Below are 22,667 nucleotides of genomic sequence, written 5' to 3' on the forward strand. Positions count from 1 at the left end.
TTCCTGGATAAGGACGTATAGAATATATAAAATTATATACTAGTAAACTAAGTCAAAATACTGGGACTCTTAGGAGAGTCATTGTGTACAAGGAACAGAAAGCTAGCAGAACCACTGAGTTAAGGGTTAACTTGGTTCTTTCTGGCCACTGCCTGGCAGCTGTGCCTATGTCATTTATCATTAGAGCTTCACAGGGAAATGAGAGTAGCTGACCTCGGAATGTTGAGCTCTGAAGTATAATAAGTTAAAAGTTAAAGTTTAAATAATGATAAGTTTACAAAATTATTATTATTTTGGCCACAGGCCTGGGGATAGGGGAAGCTTGAAACTTTGGGGGACAATTGTAATTCTTAGTTCTTTGTGGGATGCAGTTATTCTTTTGAATTTGATTTGGCAATGACTATACAATGTCTTTTTTCTACCTATTTTTGAATTATCAATAAAAGACTGGGGCAAGAGAAAGGCTGAAGAGCATGAGAAGAGTATGTGAAGAATGAATGAGAGAGAGCATGTGAAGGCTGAATGAGAGAGAGCATGTGAAGGGTGAATGTGAGAGCAAATGAGGGAGTGAATGAGAGAGCAAGTCTGAGAATAAATGTGAGAGCGAGTGAGAGAGCATGAGAAGAGCATGTGAAGAGTAAGTGAAGAGAGAATGTGAGGTGTGTATGAAGATTGTGTGTGTGAGTGAAAGGAGAGTGCGTGTGGTGTGTGTGAGATGTGTGTGAGGTGTGTATGAAGAGTGTGTGTGAGAATGAAAGGGTAATGAGCAGAGGTGTGCATGAGTGTGGGAGTTTGAGAAAAGAAAACTGCAATTTTAAAAATAAGCAGAATGCACAAGAGAATGCAGAGTGTGTGCAGCCTCAAACTGAGAGAGAGAGAGAGAGAGAGAGAGAGAGAGAGAGAGAGAGAGAGAGAGAGAGAGACTGACTTTAAGCCTTGGAATTGCCTGTCAGTTTGTACCCAAAGAGTAGTCTATGCATATTTATTATTTACCTTCCAGATATCCCTGCTTCCAGTTGAGAACTTCAATCCTGTGTCAACCCCAGCAATCATGTATATATGGGTTTATATAAAATCCATCAGAATAACAGCAGATTTCTCCGTGGAAATTTTGAAAATCAGAAGAGCCTGGTGTCCTGGCTTGTTTTCGGTCAACCTGCCACGGCAAGAGTTATCTGACAGGAGAGAGCCCCAGTGGAGAAAATGCCGTTCTAAAACAGAACTGTCTTTTTTAGGGCATAAAATACAAAAATGAAGACATTTCAGAATAGTTACAACTATAGTGGCTTAGTTTATCAACACCTTGAAAAATGGCGCTTTTTATTGGTTATTTTAAGTATTTACATTCAAATGTTATCCTCCTCCCCGCTTTCCCCTCTGCAAATGCCCATCCCATCGCCCTCCCCCTGCTTCTATGAGGTTGCTCCCCCACCCTCCCACTCACTCACTCCTGCCTCACTGCTAAGGCACTGAGCCTCCACAGGACCAGGGCCTCCCTTCCCATAGATGTCAGATAAGGCAATCCTCTGCTTCATAAGGGTCCTCCAGATGTACTCTGTGGTTGGTGGTTTAGTTCCTGGGAACTCTGTGGGGTCTGGTTGTTCTTTCTATGGGATTGCAAACCCTTCAGCTCCTTCAGTCCTTACTCTAACTCCTCCATTGGGGTCTCCATGCTCAGTCTGATGTTTGGCTGTATCTGTATCTGCATTTATATTGGTCAGGCTTCTGTTACCAAGCACTTCTTGGCATCAACAGTAGTGTCTGGGTTTGGTGTCTGCAGATGAGATGGATCCCTAGGTGGGGCAATCTTTATTTGGCCTTTTCTTCAGTCTCTGCTCCACTCTTTGTCCCTGCATTTCCTTTAGTCAGGAACAATTCCAGGTTAAAATTTTTGAGATGAATGGGTGGCCCCATCCCTCAACTGGGGACCCTGCCTAACCTCTACAAGTTCTCTCTCCCCTTTGATGGGTATTTCAGCTCATAGCATCCCCTTTGGGTCCTGGGAGCCTCTTGCTTTCCTGGCATTTGGGACTTTCTAGTGGCTAACCCCTGTTCGTGATCCCCCACTGCAACACACCTCTGTTCAATTTCCTGACCCTCTGTACTTCTCCGCAGTCCTATCCCCTCCCACATCTGATCCTGACCCCCTTTTCCCTCCCCCTCTTCTCTCCTCCCAGGTCCCTCTCTCTACCTGCCATGATTATTTTGGTCCCCCTTCTAAGTAAGACTGAAGCATCCATACGTTTGTCTTCTTTCTTCTTGAGTTTCATATGGTCTGAGTTGTATCATGGTATTCCGAGCTTTTTGCCTGATATCCACTTATCGGTGAGTACACACCATGTTTGTTCTTTGGGGACTTGGTCACCTCACTCAGAATGACATTTTCTAGTTCCATCCATTTTGCCTGTGAATTTCTTGAGGTCATCATTTTTAATAGCTGAGTAATACTCCATTGACCTACCTCAGACCCAGTGGACCAAGAAACATGGTGCTTTTAACAGAATCTACCTATCACAAAAGCCATGTGGAGCAAGATGCTGTCCCTGTTTTGCAAATGAAAGGATAAATCCAGATCTTTTCCATGAGATGACAGAGTCTGTAGAATGAGGAAACCACAGAGATTTGGCTTAACCATCTGTGTTCTCCTGCATGTTTGCTGTGGCTACTTTGATTTCTGTAAGTCATTGCTGTTTTCATTTTTTTTTTCTTTTTTGCTTTGTATTACTTTTTTAATGCGGTCTCACTACAACCTGGGCTGTCCTGAAACTCACCGTGCAAACCTTGGTGGCCTCACATTCACAGTAGTCCTCCAGCTTCAGCCTCCTCCGTGCTGAGATCACAGTTGCAAGACGCCACATCCAACTAGTTCTCAGCAATACGGCTCACCGTTCTAGCGATGTAACTACAGAATTCCGCTCTGAACGTGGATGCTGGGGCACACAATGCTCTGTGCTGCTTCGAATGTCAAGACAACGCCCATTTGAGAAATGAGAACAACAGCCTCACCTGGTGTTCCTAAGCGGGCTTGGGCAATGGTCAGTTTTTTATGAAGTACTTGGCACTGGCAGCTGGATTCCTCTGCAAATGGGGCTGGTGCAGTCAGGGTCCAGAGGGAAAAACAGATGGGGAATGCATTCTGATATACATGTCTTTAGTACTGTCATTCTCCTCACAAGTTCCCCATTTGTTAGACAGATATGACTAAGAATATCGCAATCCATGCAGTGTGCAACCCTGTAGAGCATTTTCTTAATTAGTGCTTGATGAGGAAGGGCCCAGGCCATCTTGGGTAGGGTCACTCCTGGGCTGGTGGTACCGAGTTTTATAGAAAGCAGTCTGGACAAGGCATGGGGAGAAATCCAGTAAGCAACACCCCTCCGTGGCCTCTGTATCAGCTCCTGCCTCCAGGTTGAGTTCCTGTCCTGACTTCCTCCACTGATGGACTGCACTGTGGAAGTGTAAGCCAAATAAACCCTTCCCTCGCCGACTTGCTTTCCATCATGGTGTTTCATCACAATAGTAACTCTGACTAAGTCATGCAAGTCCCCAAATCCCATGATGACCAGACTATTCTAATACATATCTGCCATAATCATAGGAGGAAGAAAAACTTTCCATGATACAAAGAGTTTTTAAAAAATTGTATCCCACAAACCAAACCTAAAAATTACAGGAAACAAAATTTAGGACTGAAGAGAGGAAGAGCATAGCTGAGAGACTGTGGAAATAAAAGAGGAAACATAATTATTAAACCACAAAATATCACTGAGAACACAACATCAAAAATCAACATGATGACCACAATTAACATACATGTTTCAAATGGTCTCAATACTTCAATCAAAGAACAAGCTGACTGAATGGATCTAGAGACAAACTCCATGTCTCTGTTGTATACAAGAAACACATCTTAGCTTTAAAGATAGGCACTACCTTGGACTGCAAGGATGGGCAAAAGTACTCCAATCAAATGAGACCAAAAAAGCAACCAGGCATCACCATCTAATAGCTAACAAAATAAACTTCCACTAAAACCAATCAGAAGAGACAGAGACACTTCATTCTAATCGAGGGGACAGTTAACCAAGAAAACATTGCTGGGCTAAGTATACATGCACCAAACATTGGTGCACGCAATTTAATTTTTTTAAACGTACAACTGGATTTAAAGACACAGATTTACACTCACTTTTCCCAATAGACAACTGATCAGACAAAAATAAGAAATATTAAAGAAATATTAAAATTACCATCAAATATCAAAGGGACTTAATAGATATCTACAGAATATTCTATCCAAACACCAAAAAACACACATTATACTCAGCAATACATGGAAGCTTTTTAAAAATAGACTATATTATAAAGCAAATATTTATACATTCAGTAAGACAGAAAGAACATTTTGTATCCTATCTGACCACAATGTAGTAAACCTTAAAATTGATAGTAGATAAATTTCTATAAATACATGAGCTCCTGGAAGTTAGATGACTCACTACGGAATGATGAATATGTCAAAGAACTCAAAAAATAAAATAAAAGCTTTCCTGGAACTAAATGAAAATGGCACAGCACAACAGAATCTCTGGACATGTTGAAAGCATTCCTATGAGAGAAACGCACACTCTAAGCGAAATAGCACAAACAAATGACTTAGTGATGAAACTCAAAAAACTAGAAAGCCAATAACGAACTACATCCAAACCTATTCAACAGCAAAAATAGTAGAAGTCAATTAAATAAAATACAAGGAATTAATGCATTTAAGAGTTGGTTCTTTGAGGAGATAAAATTGATAGAGCTTGGCCCAACCAATCAAAAAAAAAAAAAAGAGAGAGAGAGAGAGCAAGGATCCAAACTAAAAGAGTCAGAAATGAACACGAAAAACTGTAAGACACTAAAGAAATGCAGAATATTATAAGGGAATACTCTAAAGCCTATACTCCATTAGTCTGGAAAACTTCAAAGAAATGGATAAATTTCTAGACCCAGCAAAACCACCAAAATTAAATCAAGAAGTCAAAAACCTAAGCAAACCCATGAGAAATGAGGAGATTGAAATAATAATTTAAAAAAAAAGTCCAACTAAAAAAATTTCCAGGGGGCTGGGGATTTAGCTCAGTGGTAGAGCGCTTACCTAGGAAGCGCAAGGCCCTGGGTTCGGTCCCCAGCTCCGAAAAAAAGAACCAAAAAAAAAAAAAAAAAAATTCCAGGGCTGGATGGATTCACATAGGAATTCTGCTGGATTTTCAAAGAATATTCTACAGCCATTTTTTTTTCTTAAAATAAAATAAAATTAAAAACAGAAGCAGCACTCCTATAGTCCCTCCATGAAGCCAGTATCATTCTAATGCCAAAACTAATGACAATGAAAAGCCTACAGGCCAGTGTCACTGATAAACATGGACTTAAAGTTTCTCAAAAGAATAATTGTAAACAGATCCAAACATACGTAGAAAATTATCCACTATAACCCAACCGAATTTGTCTCTGAAATGCAGAGATGGCTCAGCATATGCAGTTCAATACATGGAATAAAATGCACACATGAACTTAGAGACAAAAAAATTCCCAGTATCCTCTCATTCAATACAGAACAAGTCCTTGGCAAAATCCAAAATGGCTTCATGGAGAAAAGACCTAAAACGCAAAGGACAAGAGGGAGCATAAATTAACATAATGAAATCTATATATGAGAAGCCCACAGTCTACATGGAGAAAAGCTGGAAAGAGTGCCACTGAAGTCAGGAATCAGTGATGTCTACTATCTGCAATTCTCTTCAATATTCCACTCAGTACACTGGCTGGAGCAATAAGGCAAGAGAAGGGAAGGAAACAAAGGGAACACGATTCCAAAAATTCTACTAGGAAATTTCTAGAAATAATGAACAAATTCAGCAATGTGACAGGATACAAAATCAATTAGCACACATCAATAGTTTTTCTACATGCTAACAAGCATACGGGAAAAAAGAGGTCTGAAGCACTCTCCCACTCACAATAGCATCAAAGAACATAAAATATCTAGGAAAACACCTAACCAAGGAAATGAAGGACTTCTACAAGGAAACCTTCAAATCTTTGGAAAAAAAAAAAAAAGACAGTAGGAAATGGAAAACCATCCCATGCTCAGGGTTTGATAGGATTAACATTATGGAAATGACCATTCTACCACAGTCCATTTACATATTCAATGAAATGCCAATAAAAATAACCATTTCATTCTTTATTTTATCTTAAATTTTTATTAGATATTTCCTTTACTTACATTTCAAATGTTATTCCCCTTCCCAGTTTCCTGTCCATAAGCCCCCATCATCTCCCCTCCCCCTCCCCCATACGGGTATTCCCCCCACACATCCCCCTTACTGCCCCCCCCATATTCCCCTGCACTAGGGGTCCAATCTTGGCAGGACCAAGGACTTCCCCTTTCACTGGTGCCCCAACAAGGCTTTTCTCTGCTACATACGCAGTTGGAGCCCTGGGTCAGTCCATGTATAGTCTTTCGGTAGTGGTTTAGTCCCTGGAAGCTCTGGTTGGTTGGCATTGTTGTTCTTATGGGGTTGCAAGCTCCTTTAATTCTTTCAATCCTTCCTCTAATTCCCCCCAAGGGGGTCCTGTTCTCAGTTCCGTAGTTTGCTGCTAGCATTGACCTCTCTATTGGACGTGCTCTGGATGTGTCTCTCAGGAGAGATCTATATCTGGTTCCTTTCAGCATGCATTTCTTAGCTTCATCAATCTTATCTAGTTTTGGTGGTTGTATATATATATGGGCCACATGTGGGGCAGGCTCTGAATGGCCTTTTCCTGAGCTCTAAACTTTGCTTCCATATCCCTCCTATGGATATTTTCCCCTTTTAAGAAGGGGTGGGAACATCCCCATTTTGGTCATTCTTCTTCTTGAGCTTCCTGTGGTCTGTGGATCGCATCTTGGGTAATTCGAACTTTTGGGCTAATATCCACTTATCAGTGAGTGCATACCAAGTGTGCTTTTCTGTGATTTAGTTACCTCACTCAGGATGATATTTTCTAGTTCCATCCATTTTCCTATGAATTCCATGAAGTCATTGTTTTTGATAGCTGAGTAGTACTCGATTGTGGAGATGTACCACATTTTTTAATCCATTCCTCTGTTGAAGGGCATCTGGGTTCTTTCCAGCTTCTGGCTATTATAAATAAGGCTGCTATGAACATAGTGGAGCATGTGTCCTTGTTATATGTTGGAACATCTTTTGGGTATATGGCCAGGAGAGGTATAGCTGGGTCCTCAGGTAGTGGAATGTCCAATTTTCTGAGAAACCTCCAGACTGATTTCCAGAATGGTTGTACCAGTTTGCAATCCCACCAACAATGGAGGAGTGTTTCTCTTTCTCCACATCCTCGCCAGTATCTGCTGTCACCTGAGTTTTTTATCTTATCCATTCTGACTGGTGTGAAGTGGAATCTCAGGGTTGTTTTGATTTGCATTTCCCTGATGACTAAGGATGTTGAGCATTTGGCCATTCGATAATCTTCAGCTGAGACTGTTTTGTTTAACTCTGCACCCCATTTTTAATAGGGTTATTTGGCTCTCTGGACTTTAACTTCTTGAGTTCTTTGTATATTTCAGATATTAGCCCTCTATCAGATGTAGGATTGGTAAAGATCTTTTCCCAATATGTTGTTTGCCATTTTGTCCTAATGACAGTTTCTTTTGCCTTACAGAAGTTTTGCAGTTTTATGAGGTCCCCTTTGTTGATTCTTGATCTTAGACCATAAGCCATTGGTGTTTTGTTCAGGAAATTTTCCCCAAGGCCCAAGTGTTCCAGACTCTTCCCCACTTTTTCTTCTATTAGTTTGAGTGTATCTGGTTTGATGTGGAGGTCCTTGATCCACTTGGACTTAAGCTTTGTACAGGGCAACAAGAATGGATCGATTTGTATTCTTCTACATGTTGACCTCCAATTGAACCAGCACCATTCGTTGAAAATGCTATCTTTCTTCCATTGGATGGTTTTAGCTCCTTTGTCAAAGATCAAGTGACCATAGGTGTGTGGGTTCATTTCTGGGTCTTCAATTCTGTTCCACTGATCTATCTGCCTGTCTCTGTACCAATACCATACAGTTTTTATGGCTATTGCTCTGTAACACTGCTTGAAGTCAGGGATGGTGATTCCCCCAGAAGTTCTTTTATTGTTGAGTATAGTTTTCACTATTCTAGATTTTTTGTTATTCCAAATGAATTTGCAAATTGCTGTTTCTATCGCTATAAAGAATTGAGTAGGAATTTTGATGGGGATTGCATTGAATCTGTATATTGCTTTTGGCAAAATGACCATCTTTACTATATTAATCCTGCCAATCCATGAGCATGGAAGATCTTTCCATCTTCTGAGATTTTCCTCAATTTCTTTCTTCAGAGACTTGAAGTTCTTGTCATACACATCTTTCACTTGCTTGGCTAAAGTCACACCAAGATATTTTATATTATTTGGGACTATTGTGAAGGGTGTCATTTCCTTAATTTCTTTCTCACCCTGTTTACCCTTGGATTAGAGAAAGGCTACTGATTTGTTTGAGTTATACACCGACACTTTGCTGAAGTTGTTTATCAGGTTAAGTAGTTCTCTGGTGGAACTTTTGGGGTCACTTAAATACACTATCATATCATCTGCAAATAGTGATATTTTGATTTCTTTCCTTGCAATTTGTATCCCTTTGACCTCCTTTCGCTGTCTGATTGTTCTGGCTAGAACTTCAAGTACTATAGTAGGGAGAGAGTGGGCAGCCTTGTCTAGTCCCTGATTTTAGTGAGATTGCTTCAAGTTTCTCTCCATTTAGTTTGATGTTAGCTACTGGTTTGCTATATATGGCTTTTACTATGTTTAGGTATGGGCATTGAATTCCTATTCTTTCCAAGACTTTTATCATGAAGGGGTGTTGAATTTCATCAAATGCTTTCTCAGCATTTAATGAAATGATCATATGGTTCTTATCTTTGAGTTTGTTTATATAGTAGATTACATTGATGGATTTTCATATATTAAACCATCCCTGCATACCTGATATGAAGCCTACTTGATCATGATGGATGATCATTTTGATGTGTTCTTGGATTCGGTTTGCCAGAATTTTATTGAGTATTTTTGCGTCGATATTCATAAGGGAAATTGGTCTGAAGTTTTCTTTCTTTGTTGGGTCTTTGTGTGGTTTCAGTAAAAGAGTAATTCGGCTTCATAGAAGGAATTCGGTAGTGCTCCATCTGTTTCAATTTTGTGTAATAGTTTGGACAGTATTGGTATTCATAGGTCTTCTATGAAGGTTTGATAGAATTCTGTACTGAACCCATCTGGACCTGGGCTCTTTTTGGTTGGGGGACTTTTAATAACTGCTTCTATTTCTTTAGGAGTTATGGAATTGTTTAGATGGTTTATTTGTTCCTGATTTAACTTTGGTACCTGGTATATGTCTAGAAAATTGTCCATTTCCTCCAGATTTTCCAGTTTTGTTGAATATAGGCTTTTGTAGTAGGATCTGATGATTTTTTTTAATTTCTTCAGATTTGTTTATGTCTCCCTTTTCATTTCTGATTTTGTTAATTTGGATACACTCTCTGTGACCTCTGGTTAGTATGGCTAAGGGTTTATCTATCTTGTTGATTTTCTCAAAGAACCAGCTCCTGGTTTTGTTGATGCTTTGTATAGTCCTTTTCATTTCTACTTGGTTGATTTCAGCTATGAGTTTGATCATTTCCTGCCTTCTACTCCTCCTGGGTGTATTTGCTTCTTTTTGTTCTAGAGCTTTTAGGTGTGCTGTCAAGCTGCTGACATTTGCTCTCTTCTGTTTCTTTTTGCAGGCACTCAGAGCTATGAGTTTTCCTCTTAGTACTGTTTTCATTGTGTCCCATAAGTTTGGGAATGTTGTATCTTCATTTTCATTAAATTCTAAGAAGTCTTTAATTTCTTTCTTTATTTCTTCCTTGACCAAGTTGTCATTGAGTAGAGCATTGTTCAACTTCCATGTATATGTGGGCTTTCTATCATTATTGTTGTTACTGAAGCCCAGTCTTAGTGCGTGGTGATCTGATAGCACGCATGGGATTATTTCTATCTTCCTATATCTGTTGAGGCCTGTTTTGTGACTGATTATAAGGTCAATTTTGGAGAAGGTTCCATGATGTGCTGAGAAGAAGGTATTTCCTTTTGATTTAGGATGGAATGTTCTATAAATATCTGTTAAATCCATTTGGTTCATAACTTCTGTTAGTTTCTCTATGTCTCTGTTTAATTTCTGTTTCCATGATCTGCCCATTAATGAGAGTGGGGTGTTGAAATCTCCTACTATTATCGTGCGAGGTGCAATGTGTGCTTTGAGCTTTAGTACGGTTTCTTTGATGAATGTAGATGCCCATGCATTTGGAGCATAGATATTTAGGATTGAGAGTTTATCTTGGTGGACTTTTCTTTTGATGAATATGACGTGCCCTTCCTTATCTTTTTTAATGACTTTTGGTTGAAAGTCAATTTTATTTGATATTAGAATGGCAACTCCAACTTGTTTCTTTGGGCTGTTTGCTTGGAAAGTTGTTTTCCAGCCATTTACTCTGAGGTAGTATCTGTCTTTGTCTCTGAGGTGTATTTCCTGCATGCAGTAAAATGCTGGGTCCTCTTTATATATTCAGTCTGCTAGTCTATGTCTTTTTATTGGGGAATTGAGTCCATTAACGTTGAGAGATAATAAGGAATAGTGATTGTTGCTTCATGTTATTTTCATTTTTAGAGATGGAATTATGTTTGTTTGTCTCTCTTTGGGTTTCATTGCAAGGAAATTATATTCTTGCTTTCTGTACATTGTAGTTTCCCTTGTTGTGTTGGAGTTTTCCATCTATTATCCTTCATAAGGCTGGATTTGTAGAAAGATATTGTGTAAATTTGGTTTTGTCATGAATTATCTTGGTTTCTCCATCTATGTTAATTGAAAATTTTGTTGCATACAGTAACTCGGGCTGACATTTGTGTTCTCTTAGGGTCTGTATGATGTCTGTCCAGGATCTTCTGGCTTTCATAGTCTCTGGTGAGAAGGCTGGTGTAATTCTTATAGGTCTGCCTTTATATGTCACTTGATCTTTTTCTCTTACTGCTTTTAATATTCTTTCTTTGTTTTGTGCATTTGGGGTTTTAACTATTATGTGATGGGAGGAGTTTCTTTTCTGGTCCAATCTATTTGGAGTTCTGTAGGTTTCTTGTATGTTTATGGACATCTCTTTCTTTAGGTTAAGGAAGTTTTCTTCTATAATTTTATTGAATATATTTACTGGTCCTTTAAGATGGGAGTCTTCACTTTCTTCTATACCTATTATCCTTAGGTTTGATCTTCTTGTTGTGTCCTGGACTTCCTGTGTGTTTTGGACTAGGAGCCTTTTGCATTTTACATTGTCTTTGACAGTTGTGTCGATGTTTTCTATGGTATTTTCTGCCCCTGAGATTCTCTCTTCTATCTCTTGTATTCTGTTGGTGATGCTGTATCTATGGCTCCTTGTCTCTTCCTTAGGTTTTCTATATTCAGGGTTGTCTCCCTTTGTGCTTTCTTTATTGTTTCTATTTCCATTTTCAATTCATTCACCTGTTTGGTTGTGTTTTCCTGTAATTCTCTCAGGGATTTTTTTGTTTCCTCTCTAAGGGCTTCTACTTGTTTACTTGAGTTTTCCTGCATTTCTTTAAGGGAGTTCTTTATGTCTTTGTTAAATTCCTCCATCATTATAAAAAATGTGATTTTAAATCTAAATCTTGCTTTCCTGGTGTGTTTGGATATCCAGTGTTTTCTTTGGTGGGAGAACTGGGCTCTGATGACCCCAAGTCGTCTTGGTTTCTGTTGCTTAGGTTCCTGCGCTCGCCTCCAGCCATTGGGTTGTCTCTGGTGTTTGCTTGTCTTGCTGTTTCTGGGAGTGACTTGGCCCTGCTGTAGGCCTCTGTGTCAGCTCCTGTAGAACTGCTTTCCTGTTTTCTTTCAGCCTTTCCTGAGAACAGGTGCTCTGATTTCAGGTGTGTCGATACTCCTGGAGAATGTGTTTCAGCTCTAGACATGGGCGGGAATCAAAGGGTCCTGCCCCTGATTACTCCTAGGTCCTTGCACCCGGGGAGCACAGTTGGCGATAGGCAATTCCCTCTTGTGTCTGGACTGTGAACAGAGGGTGTTCTCCTCTGACTTCTCAGGACTGTCCTCACTTCTGATGGTCCAGCTCTGTCCCCCACGGGATTTGTTTGGCCCCAGGGAGCTGTTTGGTTGGTTCAGTTCGGTCCTGGGCACAGACCAGAACCACGGATACTGGCGGCTGTCTGTTCCTATATCCCTGTGTCCAGAGGCACTGTGCAGATTCCCCTTGGACCAGGGATGTGGGCAGAGGTGTGCAGAGGTGGCGGTCTGTCCTGCGGTCCCAGAATGTCTGCACTTCTGGGTGGTCAGCTCTCTTCCTCAGGTAATTTGAGTGCAGGGAACTGTGGGATGGTATCAGTTCACTTCCACCATCTCATTCTTTACAGAGATAGAAAAAGTATCCTAAAATTCATATGGAACCATAAGAGATCCACTTAGCCAAAACAGTCTCGAACAAAAAATGGTCATGGCTGGAGAAATGACCTTCAGATATATTACAGAACCATCATAATAAAAACAATGTATTACTGGCACAAAAACAGATGTGTAGACCAATAGAACAAAACTGAAGATCCGGGGTTGGGGATTTGGCTCAGTGGTAGAGCGCTTGCCTAGGAAGCGCAAGGTCCTGGGTTCGGTCTCCAGCCCCGAAAAAAAAAAAAAAAAAAGAAAAAAAACTGAAGATCCAAACATGAGCATGTGTAACTTCAGCTATTTAATACTTGATAAAGCTGCCCAAAACATATGCTGAGAGGCAGGCGGTGGAATGTATTTTCAACAAATGGTATTGAGAAAACTGGATGTCCACACAGAAAAGAATGAAATTAGACTCATTCTAACACCTTGCATGAAATTAACTGCAATTGAATTAAAAACATAAATCAGAAAAATTGAACACTAAAAATGCTAGAAGAAAATATACGCAGCTAGTGGTGTTACAAACTGGTGCAGCCACTAGGAAAACCAGGGTAGAGAGAATTCTCAAAAAGCTAAAAGTTATTCTACCACATGCCCCATTTACACCATCCCTGAGCATATGCCCAAAGGATCTAACATCCTACTCCACAGACACTTGCCCATCCATGTTCGTTGCTGCTCTATTCACAATAGCTAGGGAATATTAACGACCTAAATGTATTTCAATGAACAATGTAAATATGGTACGGATACACTGTGGGCTATGGTAAAGAAAATGAAATGATGGACTTGAAGGGGAGATGGATGAAATCAGAAATAATCATACTCAATGAGATGACTTACATCCAGAAAGACAAATGTCACAGCTTCTCTCTCACCTGAAGTTCCTTGCTCCAAATTTGAGTACATATCCTGGAGTAACTGCAGAATCCAGGAAAATAAAAAAATAGCATTATCAAGGTGGGTGACCAATAGAAAGGGGAGTAGTGGGGTACATGTGATCTGATCAGGGAAATAGAAAAACGGAGGCTCTAACCGGGAAGGAGGAATGGAGATGAATAAAGGATGAGGAAGAAGGATAACAGAAAGTTATAGGAATCATACTGTTAACTATCTTGTTTGTCAACTTGAAACTTGATTACATCTGCAACTAACTAAAACACTTAGGAGGGATTTTTCTTAGTTAAAACATTTGAAGGGTGAAGACCCACCTTTAATACAGATCTTTCAAGGTAGAAAAATTCACCTTTAATCTGGGCCACACCGCCTGCTGGCTGCCTACATAGAGGGCATGGAAGAAGAAGGCCTTTGCTCTTTCCCTGCTTGCCCTTACCCTCACTGGCAAGTCCATTCCTTCATGGTATTAGAGCCTATGTCTTTGAGTGTCTGCTCTACACTGAAGACTAGCTAGGACAGCCAGCCTTATGGAATGAGCAACTACTAAATTATAGCACTTTCCATTGTTAGATAGCCATTCTTGGACTAGCTGGGCCACAGCCTGTAAAAATAAAAACTCTATAAACCCTCTTTATTTTTATATGAGCATATATATATGTATGTATACACACACACACACACACACACAAATGCACACTTGATAGTCCACCCTTAATGACACACCTCTGCCAGCAATGCCACACCTTTATAATTATTCTCAAACAAGTCCTCCAACTAAGGTCCAAGTATTTGAATATATGGACCTATTGGTGTCGTCTCTTTCAAACCCCCATGGTACTTTGACCCAGACCTACACTCTGAGCTGAGGAACATGTTAGGCAGTGGACCACAGATGAAAAAGACAGAAGGCTTTGGATGGGGAAAAGGCATGAGTTTAGCTATTGCAGGTTGCAGGGACTAAAGTACAAGTAAAAGAGGCTCTTGATGCCATGAAATCCTGTGTGAGGGCTTTTCTTGTGCCCGTAAGCATGGGGGAAATGAAACACACTCTAACTTGGAAAGCATGGGAACTAGAAAGAGGATCCTTTGCTCAAGACTGCAGCTTTAGAAAGGCACCCAGAATCCTGCTGTTCTGTTGTTCTAGAACATCAGCCTAGAAAATGGAGCTGACAAGAAGAACTGGTTTACCCTGTGGATCTCATACAGACTCCAGTCAACTGCCCACAGGGACAAGGTTTATGCTAACTAGTGAAGGGATTGATGCTTCACCATCGTAACACCATTGTACCTGAGAATTTTTTACATGGCCCCAGGTATAAAAGCATAGACACTGTGGAAATCAGCATGACAGTTCATCAGAATTATGGGACTAAGTTGTCCTCAAGATCCAGCCATACCATTCTTAAATATACCCAAAGGGGATGTCATGCTGCCACAGAGACACTTGCTCAACCATGTTCATTACTACTCTGTCCATAATAACCAGAAATTGAAGACAATCTAGATGTCTATCAATGGTTGGATGGATAAGGAAAAGGTGGTCCATTTACACAATGAAATATTACAACTACATTAAAAAATGAAATCATGAAGCTCACAGGTAAACTGATATAACTGGGAAAATCTCAGTGAGTGAGGTAACTCAGACACAGAAAGACAAATATGGCATGTGGATGCTAGCTGTTAAGTCAGTGGTCATTTATAAGCAAGCTACAGTTGACGGAACCCCAGACTTTAGGTATAGAGTAAGAGACTGTTGTAAGAGGATGAATCCCGCTAAGAAAGGGATAGAATAGACAGTTTTATAGGTTAACATGGTGGGGCAACTGACACAGAAGTATCAAACAGAGAGAATGAGGGAAGAGGGGGCAAGGAGGGTGCTGGGAGGGACAGCTAATAACTAGGTGCCATTAAGGAGTCTTATGGAAACCTAATACAGTAGAAGCTTCCTATAATATATGTATATATGGCGGTTGTCTAAATAAAATCAGCAAATAACAGGAGAGACAAAGCCCAACCAACTGGACATCTCTCCTCACCAAATGAAGCTTCCAATATCAGGAATGTATTGTTTCTAACCCAGTTGTTGGACAAAGGGATCCCATGGAAACCCCCAAACAACCCAGACTATTGGCAAGTCTATTGGTCATTCTTCACAATAAGTAAGGCCCTATTGATGAGGACAATATCTGCCCAACTCATGAAACATAAGAAGTCGAGCTGGCGCCAACCTAAAGCTTTCACTCCTACAGACTAGTAGCATTCACGGTGTTTGAAGGTACTCTGCGTGGTAAACAGAAGGTTAACACCAGCCCAGCTACAAAAACCGTCAATCTACAAAGGTGACCTGCCTGCAGGGTGTGCTGGTACAAGAGTGGCAGAAGGCTTGTGAGCGTAACAAACTAATAGCTGATTTAAGCCCCACTCCATGGGATGCAGTCCATACCCAAAACTACCTGGGTGCTCAAGATTGTGAGCCTATTGACCTGGTGGAAAGCCAAACACTGTTCTATTGAAAGAACAACAATAAAATGACTCCTTGTGACATTCTGCTATACTCATAGACCAGTGTCTTGCTCAGCCATCATCAGAGATGCTTCCTTCTGCATCAGCTGGGAACAAATACAGAGACCCCCAGGCAGGTAATGTGCAGAGTGAGAGACCTTGGAACATCGTGTATGTGTATATGTATATATGTATATATGTATGTATATGCTTATATGCTTCTGACTTTGTGTTTTCATGTCATTGTGTGTTTTATGATTTTATGGGAGTGTGTGAACATGTGTTGTCTCAGCGTCTTGGCTTTTTCTTGGTTGCTTGGTTGTTTAGTCATACTTTGATTTGTTTGTTTTTTATTTATCTTCTTATTTTCTTATCCCTCCTTAGATATCTATCTGTTTTCTAATGAGAGAGAGAAAGGTTGGGAATCCAGATTCAAGGGAGTGTAGGGAGAAGTTAGGGGATCAGAAACCATAGTCAGAATATATTGTATGGAAAAATAATCTGTTTTCAATAAAAGAAAAATAGATTTGCAAATCAATCTTTTACTGGTAATAAGTCATAACCAGGTTTATTCTAAAGCAAATTTCTTGGCACGCACATAATTTTATAATGTATTAAACACAAGCAAATTTGCATGTTAATGAGGGGCATACACATCCCAACTTTAGATAAGGAATTAAGTCCTGGCTATTTGATGCTGTAATTTGTAGAGCATTTTCAGTGTCTTCACAGTTGACTCATATTTTGGTTTTATAATCATAAGAACTGAGGGCCGCTCTCAGTTTAAAATGGTACAAAATAGCAGAATTATAACTGATGACATTTCTGAAATTGCTGGAAACTGTCCTAACTATAAGCAAAAGAAAAAAGTATTTAGCATATTTTCATGAAACTCAAGTCATGGACTCAAATAATAATTTTTAAGATTAGATATTTTAACATGATACAATCCAAAGATATACTGATTTCATATACACTGAGGAATGGTGATAGGAAAATGTTTTATCTCTGTTTTCCATAACTGAGACATTAAGTTTCTTTAAGGACTAAAACTTTGCCAGGGTGTCTCAGCTAGCATTCATCGTCAAAGTCTGGGCTCACATGAGAGCACACGTGTTCAGAACCAAGCTGCAACGAAATTGCCCGATGTAACAACATGACTGTTTTGGAGACTACTCATTACGTGATTGATTTTGAATTAGGTTTTGATTGCTGCATGTTCAGAGACCTCTGGCTGCTGCCAACTTGTTCATGACCCTCACTTTCAGTTCCAAGACCCCATCTGGGTGGTCACCCACAGTTAAGAAGCTCTGCTGTAGACAGCCCCTCTGCTCTGAAGCCAAAATCAAGTGAAATGGTTTTTAATGTTATTTGAAAAGCCAGAGGAATGTCCTGAAAACCCAAATATAGGCTTTGGAAATGCCTGAAAAATGTTTATTCAAATGAGTGTCCACTCCAGAAATCTAACAGATATTGACGCTGGTTGGAGGTGAGGAGTTAGAGCCACAGGACAAGGGTTTGACTGGATCGCCGAATTCCTCAAAGCTTTGGAGAACTACAAGGGTTACAGTGTGTCCAGCCTTCCACCTTCCCTGCAGGGCTTAGCAGACGTCATTTTACCCGATATTTATTTTCTTGCATATTTCTCTCATCATGACATGGGGGGGGGTGCGATGATAACGCAGACCCTGTCACGTTTGCTTCCGTGACCTGAAGGCTTAAGAGAGCACCGAGTTCAGGAAAGGCACGACATCAGTGCGTCTGAGGAAGGGAGAAATTCATAAGGGAGAAATTCATCCTAGTTCCCTAGTGACAGAGTCTAGCATGTCAACCCTGGAGCAAGTCACCGAGGGAAGCAGTACCCTTCAGAATCAGTGCAGAAGAACAAAAACGGCCCAGAGAGCATAGGAATGGGCAAGGCAGAGATACCCAAGCCAAACTGACTTCGTCCCGACCGTGCACAATAGGCTGGCATGTACACTGAGCCACAAAAATTGTCCCTCCCAGGACCATAGTCCTGTTCCCTCAGCCTGCCATTGCTGTAAAATGGGAAAGGGAGGGGCAGAGGGACAGGTGTTGTCCCCATTGGGTCCCAATCAGCAATCTATGGAGAGAGAACCAGCAAAAGCTACAGGGGCCCATACCTGTAGGAGCTATGCTAGCACAAGAGCCAGCGCTCCCAGTAGCATCTGCTGTGTATGTTTCTCTGCATACCTAATTCTCTCAGGCTGCAGCCCTCCCTGACCACCCCATCCCCATGTCCACAGGGAACCAGTTCCTGCCTTACCAAGTGTCATAGTTGCATATGTTTGTTGTACAAAATAGTGTACACAGTTTACATGTCTGCTCCCAGATGACTCAAATCATGTCTAGACGATACTCAGCCCAGTGTGGGAGTTATGCAAATAACTGCTGAGTACCGATTTGCCCAGAGTAGTTTCCATGCAAGGTTTTCTGCATTCGCAGATAAGGAGCCCACAGGGAGGAGGGCCAGCCGAACTCATTAACCTCCCTACAGACCGTAAGCTTCTCGGGGATCGTGGGGGGAGGAACCCTCCTTTCTCTCATTTCTATCTTCTCTAAAGCCTCAATATGACAAAAGCAAATCCCCTCCATGAAAATCTGAGGTGTGACCAGATGTTCACTCTTACAATTATCTGTGAAAGCTCTTAGACACAAATCCACGTCCTAAAAGGCACCAAAGACACTTTTGTATGCTCCTTATATGTAGTGTCCAAAAATAAGTTTTCCGTGTGAGCATACAGAAATACAAATGTGTGTGCCCTGCGAGAAAAGCCGTGCACGGTCCACTGTGGGTCACATTCTTCTTATAAGACATTCCGGATGTAAGTCTCTCCCCCCAGTGTTAATTATAGCAAATATTTAAGCTTGTTCTTTCTCTCATCTCATTACCAGTCATGTGCGAGTTCCCTTGGACTGGAAGCACAGCGTTAACACCGGTCATCAAACAAAATGGCCACCAGAGGGCAGTGCAGACCTATGAGTTGATTTCCCCCCCACCCTCACCTCCCGGAGCGTCCCACCCTCAACCCACACCCCTTTTGCCAGGAAAAATTCTAGATAAGGGAAATTGCTGGAGACGGTTCCCAGTTCTTGCATGGATTCTCAGGGCTCGCGCCTCTCTTGTCAGCCCCTTGGGTTAAAAGTCTGTGCTCATGCCATTGCCTGTTTTAGGCCTCCCTTTGTTCCCTACGCAAAGGTATAATCAGGTGACAGAATAGGATCTTCCTTCCGCCACACCACCCGCAAAGCCCACAAGGCTGACCATCAGCCCCTGGCGTCTCATGCACACATCTCCTTAGATTTGAGTGTGGGGCTCCCACCAGGGATGGGCCCCCTCTGATCCTTGGGCACCCACTCAAAGTTGAAAAAGGGAACATCAGAAGGCCAAGGGCAGATCCTATTACTGAATAAACTACAGAGGGAGTGCCCCTCTCTCCTCCTCTGCAGCCCCCTGGTTTCAGTAGAAGTTTCCTTTCCAGCAACGTTCTTGGGAGCAAATAGGATGGGGAATAACAATTCCTTTCCAAGGCAGGGACCTTCTCCATTATGTAAGTGTTTCCAGACCCTTATTCTGAAGCCTGGGTTTGTCCACTCCTTCAGGAAGGGTTGCACTATCCATGTTCTTTCCAAAGAAATTTCCCACAGTTTCTACCTTCCCTGGGCTGAGCCAATCCAATCTGAAGGCAAAGGTCTCTGTCCCTCAAACCAGTGCATCCGTCTCCATTGACCACTTTAACAAAAGAAGTCCTGTGGTCCTGAGCATGTGCAGTCTGTCTCTACCAACCTGATCCAAAGAGGAATATAGAGCCACCGCTTTCCAGCCAGCATTGCAGACAGCCACTTACAAGAGATTTTCAGGTGCTGGCCCTGGGACGGCCACATGAGTCTAGGCTTTGTCTGGGGAGGCTACTCTTGCTCCTGCAAGCATAATGGCCGCCTATACAGCCTCAGCAGGGGTGGCTTATAACAAAGCTGCCCTACTCCTAAACAACGGAGACCTTGTAGCCAGTCATCCTGACCCAGGAAGCCACACCTCATCTTGGGGTCCTCCTTGGATCCCCTGTCACTGTACTTTCCTCCTCTGTTGATGTGCTTGAGTCTCATCGCCTTGCTGTTGTCAGCTCCTTGATGGCTTCCTCTATTTCCCAGAAAAGACCCCAGCCTGATGTCTCAGGATCCTCTCTACAGTGAGAATGGTTAAAGCACTTCATCGAGAGGCCCAAAGGAGACCAGAAAACCCTGAGACCCAAGGCTGTGTGGCTGGGATGGTTGCAGGAACTGGGTGCTGCTTCAGTTTTAGGGATCACTATAGTGCCAGAGGCACTGTCTGAGAGCACCGCTTTACAACTGACTGTGATTATCAGCCAATAACAGTCCATGAGGGCAAATGCAGCAGAGATGACAGGCAGGGTTTGGAAGCCCTGGGAGTACCTATGGAAATGAGGATACCCACCTACCTGGACCAGCTGTAGGGAGGCAGATCAACTTCACTTGGGGCGATTCAGGGCTTACATAGTCTAGGGTACTGAGAGGTCAGAATAACCAGGATGGGCAAAAGTCATTGGCTGAAGGTTTAAGATGATGAGATAACTCATTAACAGGAAGAGGCATGCCAGGAATCTCAGGTACTAGCTGGACAGGTTCTGATCTGGAGAAAGAACCTTGACCCTGTAATCCGACTAAGGCTTCATGACATTCTGCAGGTAGAGGTGTATGCGTGTGTGGGGGCGGGGTGAACTCCTCCAAACAAGGTCAGAGAAGGGAAAGCCCTGCTAATGAATGGAGTCCTCCATTTTGTTCTGCCCAGAAGGCTATCCAGACAATGATAGACTTTTACTCTAACTGTGGGGCAACAATTGACCTTGGAATTCAGTTCTGGGTGAACATCAGAAATGCTGTCCTTAGCTTTTCCAGCATTTGTAAGTTTACAATTCCTCCTGATGATGTCATATCAGGGTATAAGGAATGCCTTCTACCTTTCCTGACTGACCTTTCACTGAACATTGCCTCCTTGTGACAAACTACTTCCTTAAGAGACCATCCTCCTCCCGTGACTCTAGCCAGGAGCCTGATGCCAGGTGCTTTACCCTACACACACCTGAGCCAAGAGCACTTCCTGCTAGCTGTCTCCAAGTCCCCATATCTACTCATGCCTGGTAGTCTCTCCAACGAAAGAGATGTGTACCTGTTTTCCACCTGGAAAGCATAGAATGAATGTAGTTAACAGCCTGGTGACCTGTGCTATCTGTAAGGTCTGAACACACTTGAGTCTCCCCAGACTACTATGCTTGTCCCAGACTCTTGCTTGCAAGACCCTTAACTTGAACATTGTTTCTCAGACAATAGATCCCAGCCTTAGGAGAGATGTCACATGTACTTTGCAATATACTACATAACTTCTGCGCTATCTGTAGGACCAGGCCATCCCTGACTACTGCAAACTTTCATGTTGTCATTCTTCCTAGAAGCTTATCTTGAACATTGTTTCTCAACCAATAGAATCCATCTTTATGAAAGAGATCATATTACTTAGCAAAGAATTTCAATGTAAACATGTCTTAAGCGTCATTGTACATAGGGGATTGAGTGAATTATCAGAAATGTTTTTCCAAAATTGTGCTATGCTTAAATATGGCTAAAACAAACTACCTAGTGTGAAAGACTCTAAAATTTTGAACTAACACCAGTTATTGAGTTGGGTTGAAATGTATTTCCTTCTTGCTTCATGTGGATCATGATGACTGTGGCATTTGCCAAAGCAGGCCCTGTACCCAAGGGTAGTTAGGACAACTCAATGGAAAAAAAAAGAAAGCTCAAAGTCAGATGGGTAGAGAGTAAGGATGGAGAGGGAGACATTGGAGGAGGTAAGAGGGGACAGATATAATCAAGAATGAAATACAGAGTTAATAAAAACATTTTAAAAGAACAATAGGTTAATTAAAGATGGTAATATATTCATATGTGTTCGCTCTGGAGTAGGTTAGTGAATCTGTCATATGTGTCTTTGTACTTTGATGCAATGTCATGGTTTGAATATCCGTGGCCCAGGGAGTGGCACTATTAGAAACTGTGGCCTCATTGGAGTATGTTGTCACTGTGGGCGTGGGCTTAAGACCCTGATCCTAGCTTCCTGGAAGTCAGTCTTCCACTAGCAGCCTTCAGATGAAGATGTAGAACTCTTGGATCCTCCTGCACCATGCCTGCCTGGATGCTGCCATGTTTCTACCTTGATGAAAAGGGACTGAACCTCTGAACGTGTAAGCTGGCCCCAATTAAATGTTGTTCTTATAAGAGTTGCCTTGGTCGTAGTGTCTGTTCACAGCAGTAAAACCATAACTAACACATGCAATTATTTGAAAATTTGATTGTAAGAAGACATCTTACCTCTCCGCAGCCTGTTTAAATTAACTCTTCCTCCATTGGCCCCTAGGAAAGTCCCAGAGGCCAAGGGTAGTCTTTGGTCAAGGCTAGACCCAGTAGGTCAAATGACAGTACCAGGGTCCCTGTTTTTCTTTATTTCTCCCTCCCATCTGCACCATTGCCTGGTTTGCCTCCGAGTTTCCTACTAAGTGCCTCTCTCCTAACTGCAGATGGTTGTGGCACCCGAATGTCATACTCTGATGGGCTCCTTCCTCTTTTCTAGAAGCCTTAGAGGTAGCTTTTTCATGTGGCTCACAGGCCCGTCATTT

The 22,667-nt window shown here is 41.7% G+C and overlaps 1 protein-coding gene across 1 annotated transcript in view; it reads right to left on the minus strand.

Moving 5' to 3' along the window:
- Nucleotides 1-2,718: 2,718 nt before the first annotated feature.
- The window catches only part of Adcyap1r1 (ADCYAP receptor type I), a 73,185-nt gene continuing 53,236 nt past the window's right edge, over nt 2,719-22,667 (minus strand). Inside the window, exons 17-18 of the mRNA XM_032906445.1 lie at nt 13,431-13,474; nt 2,719-3,090 (exon numbers count right to left, since the gene is read on the minus strand). Coding sequence (XP_032762336.1) covers nt 3,045-3,090; nt 13,431-13,474 — 90 coding nt within the window. The 3' untranslated portion in view covers nt 2,719-3,044. The remainder of the gene's footprint in view (nt 3,091-13,430; nt 13,475-22,667) is intronic.

The sequence above is a fragment of the Rattus rattus genome, chromosome 6 (genome assembly GCF_011064425.1).
Source record: "Rattus rattus isolate New Zealand chromosome 6, Rrattus_CSIRO_v1, whole genome shotgun sequence".
Lineage (NCBI taxonomy): Eukaryota > Metazoa > Chordata > Mammalia > Rodentia > Muridae > Rattus > Rattus rattus.